The 11,592-nt window shown below is 40.9% G+C and overlaps 1 protein-coding gene across 2 annotated transcripts in view; it reads right to left on the bottom strand.

Annotated features, from left to right (window-relative positions):
- The window catches only part of cdh5 (cadherin 5), a 60,060-nt gene extending 51,635 nt beyond the window's left edge, over positions 1-8,425 (bottom strand). The window contains exon 1 of one of the 2 annotated variants that reach the window (XM_071479879.1): positions 8,170-8,425. In XM_071479879.1, the coding sequence (XP_071335980.1) occupies positions 8,170-8,196 (27 nt within the window). In that variant the 5' untranslated portion in view covers positions 8,197-8,425. The remainder of the gene's footprint in view (positions 1-8,169) is intronic. The other variant, XM_071479881.1, reaches the window with a different exon arrangement.
- Positions 8,426-11,592: the final 3,167 nt, after the last annotated feature.

Genomic DNA, 11,592 nt, shown 5'->3' on the forward strand with positions numbered 1-11,592 from the left:
CCTTTGTGATCTGTTTTAATATTCTTCATAAAACTTTGTCCACTTTACTTTCCTCAGCAGATGCAGATTAAACCCAAAAGGTGATCTCTCCTTAAATCTCACCGCTCCCCTAAACGTAACCACACCTGAACCGTAGCCATCATAAACCTGATTTATTTCTCAACATTGATTTGAGACTGTTTTGAAAGGCAAAGTTAAGTCATGTTGTTTTTGCCAATAGGGCGTTCCGGAGAGCTCAGACAAATGATGTATTTTGTTGCACTTTTAGATTAAATTAAAGTTTTACCACCAAGAACAGCTCAACAAACACTAAAAAAAAAAAACTAAAAGAAAGACAGCTGTTGTTGCTGCTGAGTTGGAAACTATGAAACTGCCTGAATGTGAAATGGGGCGATGCTGAAAAAGAGACGGCGTGCTGCTCAGTCAAACAAATAAAGGTTAGCAATAAATAAAACAGAGCTACCAGAGCGAGGAGGAGCGCCGAGGCCAGAGGGCAGCGCACGCTTCACATACAAAAAGCCTGACAACAAGTTCACCTGGTCGCTATTTCTGGCAAAGCGGCTCACAACAGAGGCGGAAGGATTGGATTTCAGCGCCGAGGCTCGCTGTCTCTGGGCTAGTGGCTCTGGGCTAAAGGCTAATCGGACACAGGAGATGATCGGTCAGGCGTGATGAGGAGGTAGACAGAAAGTGAGACACGGGGAAACAAGAGCAAGAGGGGGATTTATGGCGCACACAGGCCCTCTGAACACACACCCAGAGGGATAAGGCTTTAGTCAGTGGCCGGGGGCAGCAGTCGTATTTGATGCGTGATTAACAAATTAATCTGTAGTCCTACTCAATATGGATTAATGAGCTATAAATGGCTCCCATTAATCTTCCATAGAAATAATGACATTAGCATCATTAAGAGGATCTGGATAGTTAGCGTCATTTGAGTTTTACTAGACCACTGCCCACTTTATCTGTGTGCATGTGTGTGTATGTGTGTTTATGTGAGAGGGAGAAGTTTCACAGATCAGCCACAAAGCTGTGGTAAGAAATCAGGGTTGGTGATGGTGGAGAAGTAGGACAAGGTGCGAGGGTTAAAAGCTCCTTTTGCCTGATCAACCGAACCACATGTCAAACACATTATTTAAAATGGAAAATAATATCTACTGCAGTATGTCCTTCAATTATCCCCAAGTGCGAATCATATGAGGAGACATAAATGTGTTCACACTGTCACATTTACCCTTTTTCCACCAAATTAGTTTTTTAAACGCGGGTATAACCACTAATAAAAGCCGACTGACCCCTGTTCCACTCCCGGTCGAGTTTGCCTTTCTGTTCAGACTGAGGACACACACAGGTACACGGAGCGATGTCATCATATGCACTTACAACATATACACACAGACGCAGGGGAGACAGAGGGAACTGCTAGCCGCCGCACAAACTGGTAAAACAGATCCGTCCCATCTCGTCCCCAGGCTGAGGCTCCTGTAAGAGTGTCGGAGCCTGAGGTCAAGATTCAACTTTAAAGTTAAGATTCGATCACAGAGGTTCAGGGTTATGTCCTGATGACACCCTCATCTTAGTTATCTTTGCATCTTTTCTATCTTTTACCTGCCTGCTACTTGCCCCCTGTTCTCCCCACTGTTCCCCTGTGACCTGATCATCACCTGCTGCACACCTTCCTGTCGTTACCCCATCAGCCACATGGTAAACACACTGGTCCTCCAGCAGCTCACATTTGCTGGCTTGTGTATTCTGCCCGCTCTGTTGTTGGATGTACTGGCTTTCGGTGACTGCTGACCCTCTTTCTGAATTAACAATACGACTGCTTCTCCCCCAACTTTCCTGCCTGTGTCCTGATTTTGTGTTAATTACAACACTTACCGGAGGCTTACATACCACCTCCTGGGATTCTAGAAGCCTTTAAAAACTCATCAGCTTGTTTCACTCATTACGTTTCTTACTTAGTTTACATTTTAAACTAAATACATGAGTTTCACTGGACAGAAACATCATTTATTCAGGGGGAGGAAGTGATTGTATTCTTTCTTTAAAAGCAGAAAAGGTCAGAGTTGCCTGAAAACCTGAAAACACACTGTGTCCTGTTTCTACTGCACTGAAGGACTTTGTCTCTTCCTCTTCTCTTCTGTCTTTTCTCTGATGATTTCTTTCTGTATGAGTTGGATCAATAGAAGACGGCAGCTCCAGAAAAAGCTCTGCTGTTAAAATTTTGAGTGGCTGACACTTAACCTGCTTTTTTAAAAATCTAAATTATTTTACAAGACTGAATAAAGAATAAAGTTGCATTGAATATATCTCAGTGTAACGTTACATTGTTTGCTTTTGGACAGTTATCTGTGGAAAGAATGATCATGTGCTATGAAGAACAAAATGGACCTAGAAACCCAGAGACATCCCTGATAACGTAAAGTGTTTTAAGGTGGAAAACTGAGCAGGAGAAGGAGAGATGAAATGAAAGATAGAATAATAAGAAGTGAAACGAGGACCACTTAAACACACACACACACACACGTCACAGTACAGTATATGAACATGACAAGTACATGAGAAACACATTCTTCCACACCCAAGCAGACGCACTTTCACTTATACTCTCATGTTTCCAGAAAACATCACTCTCTCTCTCTCTCTCTCTCTCTCTCTCTCTCTCTCTCACACACACACACACACACACACACACACACTGTTGTTCCAGCTGTGCTGAGTGCAGCCAGGCAAAATATAACACAAGGAAAAACACACAGACACACACCACTGAAACACAAAGAAGGCACAGCATTCTCCTCCACTGGAACAAAGCCACTGTAGGACATAAACACTGATATTTCTGTGCACGCTTCCTTCTCCAAAAGCCAGAAACCAGAAATGAAAGAAGCCCAGATGACGTCTGTGATGGTCGAGATGTAAAATAATGTTTGATTTGTACATAACAAACAGATGCAGAACAAAGCAAACGGCAAAAAAGAAAATCAGTCTATTTTAAACACGCACTGAAGTGCATTCTGAAATGTTTGTCCCTGAATTCTTCTCTGATTCTTCCCTTTTTCTCTGTCTTTCCAGTAAATAGACGAGAAATAAAAGATGAAGAGAAACTCACATACCTGTTCAGTAAAGTGTGACGACAGATATCACGCGCTGCCTTTGAGCAGACAAAGAGCATGTTCTGCCTTCTGCAGACTGGACCAGGGCTAGCTCGCTCCACTGAGGTGTATGCGTGGATCTGCGTGTGTGTTTAAGGTCTGATGTTAATAGGTCTCATTATTAACAACCTCTAATCAGTAAAAATAGCAATGTAGGTCAGTGTTTAGTCTGCACACACATGCATGTAGTGCGACACACACACATTCTTTATGTTTCACATGGTCATTAAATTTCAAGCCACATGCGTGTGTGATTACATGGTCCTGGGGTCTCTGAGGCCACTTCAGCCCTATGGTCATAGAGGGCCTCCCCACTCTCACACACACACACACACACACACACACATGCACGCACACACTCCGAGTGAGATCATCGAAGAAAGAGTGACAGCTTCAGGAAATGAAACACACCTCAGATTACAGCTAAACAACATTAACTAACATTTAAAACATGTGGCGTGGCATGACTCGCCCTCTCCATCAGAGCCGTGTGTTTCTGGATTGAAACCTTTCCCTCTTCTCTCGAGCTGCTTTAAACACAAACAGCAGAGTGTGAAAATGTCACTCTGAGAACACCCAGGACTTTCTCACTGAACACTGCACTGTTTTCACTCTCATTACTCCTGCAGATCGAGTAGCCCCCCCCCTCTCCTCCACACCGTTCCTGCACACACTCAGCATAGTAGGAGATATCAAGGCTTATTTTCCTTCAGAAGACGCAGCCGTTTAATATTCAAATCAAGTTTTCAAGTTGAGTAAACCATCACAGTAAACACGCGGGTTTCTGTTGAGTGTTTTCATATCAACACGTGCATCGAGTTACTCTTTGCTTGCTGCCACTCATGCGACATCACAACAGGAGTTCTCCAGCAGGAAATAATCCTTTAAAAAACACCACGATGTCTCACACACTTCACTGTTACATCCACGCAGTGCTTGAACTGGAAGATAAGAGGAGTCTTTACTCCAAAGCAGCAACACGGCCTGTATGAGTAAGCAGTGTTTGTGGCTGCCATGTGATGAAGTGTCTCCTTGTATGTACATCTTCATATCTGTGATTATAGCATCTTTAAAAGTGCTCTTCTTTCATCCCCGGTTCCCAGGTTCAATCCATGTGAGTTAGCCGTGCCTCAACAAACATGACTGAAAGCTACAGAGGCTTTTTCATACTAACACTTATTACTTTGATACTAAAAAAATGTATTAAATTCATTGCAGCTACAAAAGTATTTTGTTTTATTCTTGACTGTCACCAGTAAGTGATGGTAAGAAGTTGGAAATGATGGCAGACAGGATGGGGGAAAAAATCCTATATTTTCTACTTTAAAAACCGATATTTCAAACACTGCCTTTCATTAAAATGACGCTCCACTCTAGATTTGTCATTTGAAATGTGAAACGTGAAACCTTCAGGATGGCTGTGAAAACTTAGTGGTTTTCAGTCCAGTTCCAGGTGGTCGCAGTCGATCCCAACAGTGACGAGCTTTCATGGTGGAGAAATTATCAAAACCACTCATACAACACAATCCACTTCACCACCAGTCATCCATACACTCGTTATGTTCTAAACACTCATATTTTTGGCAGAATTTAGCTAAATACTCTGCTTTCATCTCAGTTTCCATGTGTGACCTTGCAGCTCAGTCACTGATTGCACTCTAAACTAGACACAGACAGATGTAAATGGATCATACTGATGATAAATTCTTGTTTGAAAGACCAAAGATAATTGCTGTCTTGACCACAACACTAATCCTAAATTATCACTGGAGTTGCTGACTGACTTACAAAGCAGTAATATTTAAATTTTTTCATTTTTTTAAACATTGGCAGAAAATCGTCAGATAACAAAATGGATTTAAAGTGTTTTGGAATGAATCCTTTCTGCTATGATGGAAGATTTCCAACACACTCTGGACCCAAATCCAACTTTTTGTCCCCAGTGTCTTCACACACGTTCATATACTGATAAGTGAGAGCTGGCACGTGGGCTGGCTGACAATCTAAAAAAAATATATATTCATGAACACTTACACCTTACACTCTCAGACATCAATATGAATCCTTCCTACACCTGAATGGACTAGATGCTATATTCCCATCATCTTAACAAAAGCTTAATGCACTTTAAAAGCCCTGAGGTGCATTATTCCACCTTATAGAACTCGCTGAAAAACTCCTTGACAGTCACGTGTGGGGGAGCAGAGAACATAGTATTTATTTTAAATGGGTGTCACCTGCTGCACCAGAGTGAGAATAAACCATTAGGTGATCTGTATGTAAAACTCTTAATTACTGTAGGCAAAGTGGGAGAATATGAGAGTCTGAAACCTTGAAATGTTTAAGCCTATAAGAGTAAACAGCGACCTTTGCTGAGACAAATCAGACTTATTGTGGTTTTTCAACATGTAAATTCAGATTTTAAGTCTGCTGCATCAAAGCAGGTTTATCAGCATAAACTGTGAAGGATGAAGCTTAACACGACTACACGAAACAACATGGTCGATTAGAGCAGACACGAAAATCACGAAGGAGGGAAGAAGTAAAATGTTAGAGCGCGCAGAAATCTGCATGTGTGTGTGTGAGAGTGAGTAGACGGACTTCGGAAAGAGAAGAGGATTATCGACACACAGCTAATCTCTTTATTCCACTCAAATCTACATTGCCTCAGAAAAAAAAACACTGCCACACACTTAAAGTAATTCACGCACTCACAAGAAATGTATGATCACCTTCCTACATCCTACATGATGGAGAACCAGCAAATCCTCCAACCTCCATGGCCACATAGCTCATTTGTCCCTATTCTCTGATACGACCAATAGGAGTGTTTCCTGAATCAGCATCTCTACAGCGGCAGGAGATGTGTCGCAGACAAACTGTTAAATATCACTTCTGAAAAACAAATAACTAAACATTTTATGATGTGACACTGATTTATATGGTAAAAGGTTTGGTTCGGCTCAGGAAAAGATCTTGGTGGGTTCAAATATATATACTTCGTTAAGGTTAAACAACCTTTTTAAATAAGGGTTACGATATCAAACACTCAGTTCAGGTGGTTGAAAGAAACAACTGACTGTGTGTTAAAAACAGGAAATAAACAGCAGTCTCCTGTGTTAAAGTCCAGTGTTTCATCGACCCATCCATCCATCCTGTCCTCCTCCTTACGTGCATTTTGTCCCTGTATATAAAATAATGTCCTCTCACTTCCCCGTTCACCGTCATAATCTCTACAGCCACTACAGGGCTTTGTCACTTGAACTTAAATGTATTTTGGGAGCTTTTTCTGAACACACAAATGCTGCCTCACACGGCTGCTGGATGTTGTTCAACCTTAAAATGTAACTATGGGTCATAATCAGCTGTTTGCGCAAAGGAGCAAACACACACATATATGGATTGAAATAGGTGGACTTTCCATAAGCCACAGTTCAGCTGTTCCCTTGAGCCAAAAACACAGGATCCTACATCTCCCATAATGCAATTCAATAGCATCTTTCATTTCCTATAAAACTGTTTTCACAAGCTCTGTAGAACTCATGACAAATAAACCACATTTGTAAAATGTGTGGAAAATTCCTTTAACTTTGTATACAAGGTATACAAGGTTTTTGCAGCACTATAACAACATCATGCTACTTGCTGAGACATAAAGTTTGATAAAGTGACTGTGGCTTTAATTTTCACCAATTTATAATTATTATTAATGAACTGAATTAATGTGAAAACAGACTACAAGGCATTTAGCAAGTGCCCTTCAGTGAGAAGACTCATTTGGTTCTGTTTCACCGTGCACGGTTTTTGTTCTTGCCATGCGTGTGTAATGCGAGTAGAGAAGGGCAGGGATTTCTGCAGCAGCATCGTGGCACCGAGCCTTGGCAGGGTGGTGGTAAATCACAGCGAACGTGGGGGATTGTGTCATGACATATTTTACAAAGGCAGTCGCTCAACCTTGATTAAATTATGTTTTCTAGGGTGGGATGATTTTGCCATGTACAAATACATTCTCCTAAATTGTCTGTGTATGCGTGGCTTACACACACACACACACACACAGACGGGCTCTCAGCTCAGTCTCTTTCTGCCTGGGGCCTCCATATCACTAAAACAGTTTCTGTGCTTTGACACCTCAGAAGTCTGCTGATCCTGTTTATGTGAATGAGATTAGAGATATACTGGGTCACTGCATCAGAGAGGACTTATTGCATTGGTTTTTATCAAATTAAAAAATATGCACCATATGCACTGGTTTACATAAACCACCTCACCCACACTCACCAGACAGAATAAAAACAACCTCCTCTTGCTGTCCTCTGTCTCTCTTAGAAAGTACAGATTATGTTTCATGACTCACACTGATAATCAAGCGGTGTAATTATCAGCCTCCAGTCCTATTGTCTAATCTGACACTTCACATCACAGAGCACATGAACAGATGCACATTTGCACCCATACACACAGAAACTCTTCTTTTTTATGCATCTTAACACCCTCCACACACTCTCTCACTGACACAAACATCACACACATATATCTGTGTGAGGAATTCACTGACTGTATATGCAGCACCTAGATGCAACAGCAACATGAGCAGTTCAAGGTGAAAAAAATGAAGCATCAGACAGAGGGAGAAGGAGATAGAGAGAGAGAGAGAGAGGGAGAGAGAGAGAGGCTCGGTGAAGGATCATCACAGTCACTAGATGTCGCACTTCACTGTCTCAGTTAGCGAAGTGTTACGAAGCCCAGTGAAAGCTGCTGCAACTTAACACACAATAAGAAGCACAACTTAATAAAGTTTCCCTTTGTACACAAAAGTCAACAACAAAAAAAACAATTTAGCCGCAACCATTAGCCGAAGCTAGCATTGCCATGCCACTGAGCCAGCTAGCCGTAGCAACATTTGCTGAATTCATAATATCAATACCAGCAAGTTAGCTAATGTTAGCATGTCTACTGTAGCCGTTCACTAATGAAAACAGACATGTAACAGCGACACCAAGTTACTTACATATCGAACAGAAGAAGGTTTCTCCATCTCAGTAAATCCAGACGTGTATTAGCTCCACAGGTGAATGATGCTGACGGAGTCAGTAAAGACTTTATGGATGTTTTGAGGGGCCACCAACCGACCAGGACTTGAGCCGGTAGTCTCCATGGCCAGTCCACCTGGGCTCTGGTCTTACTTCTTTGTCAGAGGCCTTTTAGACAAAAACGTGGTTTCAGTGGAGGAAGTTCTGAATGCTGCCTACTTCACTGTGTCATCTCACCTGTGGGCGGTCCCTGTGTGTTTCTGAACCTGTGTGCAACAGTTTAACAGGAGGCACTCACCTGCACGCGTAGGTGCACTAATGCCAGACTGGACACCACTATATCTTTACATAGCTGCTGTATTATTAAGTCCCGCTTCACATGAATAAGAGTTTAAAAAAATGAAAGGGTGTGGCTGAAAAGAAGTTAAAATGCAGGGAAATACAAATGCTTCAATTAGCTGCACAGCAGTAGCTCTGCAGCGAGCAGGAGCAGACCAGCAAAGTGAGTTCAGGACCTCAGCTCGCACTGAGTCCACATCAAACACCAGTTAATTTTTACAAATGGAAAAAAAAATCTGGGCACTGATTGGTACATGTCACCACATAAAACACACAAGAGAAGAACTAAAATAATTAGCATACTAGTGCATTCTGACTCTATAGCCCCAGCCATTCAAATTCCTCACTGTTTTTTTTTGCATTTTGCTGCATCATGACCCAGCAGATATGGAGAAACACAATGATAACCAGTGCAACCAGTGCAACCTGTGCTATCAATTAAAACAGAGCAGATGTCCATCCACCCAAAACAGAGGCTGCACCAGTGAAATAAGTGGCATAAAAAGTAAAGACAGAGCTCCAGACTACACTTGTTAGGTGGCAAAAATCAGTTTAAAGTTTTTTTTAATTTGCTGATATGTTGTTCTTGTACATGTAGGAGCACAGAAACCACCAAGAAGAACAGTGATGTTAAAAACAACACACACCTCTGTGAATGGGATCTCTTTACAATCACTCTCCATCCTCCAAATTTTGTCAGATGAAAATTTGCCCAAAACTGCGACATCATTAAAAATGAACTCATTCTGTGCATACACATTTCAGTTTGTTTCTTTTTTTTCAGTTTCTAAAACATATCCAAATATTATTTTGTCATGATTACCACAGTCACTAAACCTTCAAGGTTCTGCAGAAGTAGCATCCTTTTGTATCCTCATGCTGCCCCCTCCTGGAAGAAGTCAGTGATTACAAGGCTCAGAGTAAACTACATGCTAATTTGTAGTAGCTCAATAAGACTCTAGGGGCGTTAGGGTTTATGTGCTACTTACCACACATTTCTCCCACTTTCTACACATTGTGCATGTAGTTAAATATTTGTTTTATCTTGATTAACCTTTTAAAATAAACTGTCCCACCTGTTTGTTCTTGACAGTGCTACTTGGGTGTGTTTTGGATTACTGGACTCAATATTCACACAATCTTCATGAATTATATGCTGTCTAAAGGCATTTATTTAATTTCAGTTTTTCACATCTATATCTCTGCACTTTACAACTTTCTCACAGTCCAGTATTGTTGTAAATAACCATTCCTACATTATTTTCCCTTTAGTTTAATGTGTTTTTCTTGTGTCCTCATTCTTTCTCCTCACTAGTTGGGTTGTGACAGTGTCTACAGTTGCATGGGAAAACTGTCCGTCTCAGGAGAGTAGGTTGATGTAGGTGTGGTTGAAGACATGATCTGTATCTTTGCATCCTACAGGGTTGTTCAGCAACAGTGTAAAATTCAGGCTGTAGAGTGAAGCCATGACATTTTGATTGAAAGAATCAAAACCCATTGTAGCTGCACTGACAATATCTCAGCTTGACTCCACATCATCTACTTAACCAGTTATCCTCCAATATATAGATGATACAGAAATAAACCAATAAAAGTGGTCCTGAAATGTGATGTACATTACTCAAGCATGTCTCTAAAGAGTATGTGTTTTATAGTGTATCATATCCTTCTGGGTTTTTCGTGGCCTGGCTCTAAGTGTGGGCAAGGGGGGCACCACCAAACGCTCTGACTGCCCCATGAATTGTCCCCCTTCATCCCAAAATTAAAAAAATAACTGAAAAGTATTTTATTTGTCCTTGGTGTATATTTTGTAAATATCTAATTGTACACATTATATGATTATGTATTATCTATCTTTGTCTTAAGTATTTAATACTGACATTTGCAGTTTTTTTCTCTTGCACTTTGCTGCTGTAATACTGCAAATTCCCCCGCTGTGGGACTAATAAAGGACTATCTTCATCTTAATCTTAATCTTGTTGATTTGACAAATCATAAACATGCCACAATAAATGGCACATAAAAATGTGGTTGGTTTCAGTTTATCTCTAGATCGGCAAGATTTATTTGTGGGTGTAAATACACTATGAGCTTATGTATTATTAGATTCTATGGCTTTAGTTTTATTTACAGTCCTAAAGATCACTCATACAGTACCCCAGTAATGAGTTAGTGACCATTAGCAGTTAGTGATCAGTCAACATCGCTTAAACCCCCCCCAATAAAATCAGTGCGGAACCAGGCCTGGGCCTGAGGCTTCCAGTCATGTGATGATACTTCACAAATGACTGTGGACTACCACTTCTCCATCTCTCTGTTTATTTCTCTCTGTCTGCTGTCTGGCTGATGACCTCTAACTGCGCAGTGTCTGGTCATTGTAAAATCATCACTCATGATGTCACAGGTCCTGGAAGTTCAAAGGTCAAACTCTGACCTCGCAGGAAGCCTGGAACTGTCTGGAACACACACACAAACTGGTCAGCTGGAGGGCAATGAGAGGTGATCAGACATTTCCAATGAATTTGTCTTAGACCTGGAGGCAGAAACACACACACACACACACACACACACACACACACTGACTCCGCTGAAAGCCCCAAAAATAGAGTTCAAGGGATTTTCTCAAAGACTGAAGCCATGCTACTGATTTTGTCTGTTGTGTAAGTTAAGGTTGAGATTAGAGTAATTTTATTATTTGATGTCAGAAGACTTTCAGCATTTCTATTATCATTAATAATTATTACTCAAAAAAAGCCAAAAACAGGATCAAATGTGGCACTTTACATTGTCATTAAGGCTTTAGTAGCTGTATGCAACTACAGAGGACAACAAAATAGAAACACCTCTCAGTATAATGTGGTCTACACCACCTTCAACTACGAGCTTAAAAATGAACAATCATCGAATTTGAATTTTTTAAACGTCACTAAAAATCTGATGTTGTGAACTTCATAAAGTCATAATGGTAGATGATAGCATTTATATTAGGTTGCATTGGATTGTACAGGTGAAGATCACCTGTGGAAGATCATCAAAGAATAAGCTTCTTTGCCTCAAACCAC

The sequence above is a fragment of the Trachinotus anak genome, unplaced genomic scaffold (assembly GCF_046630095.1).
Source record: "Trachinotus anak isolate AG129_WGS33_773 ecotype Australia unplaced genomic scaffold, CSIRO_AGI_Tana_v1 ptg000007l, whole genome shotgun sequence".
NCBI classification, from domain to species: Eukaryota; Metazoa; Chordata; class Actinopteri; order Carangiformes; family Carangidae; genus Trachinotus; species Trachinotus anak.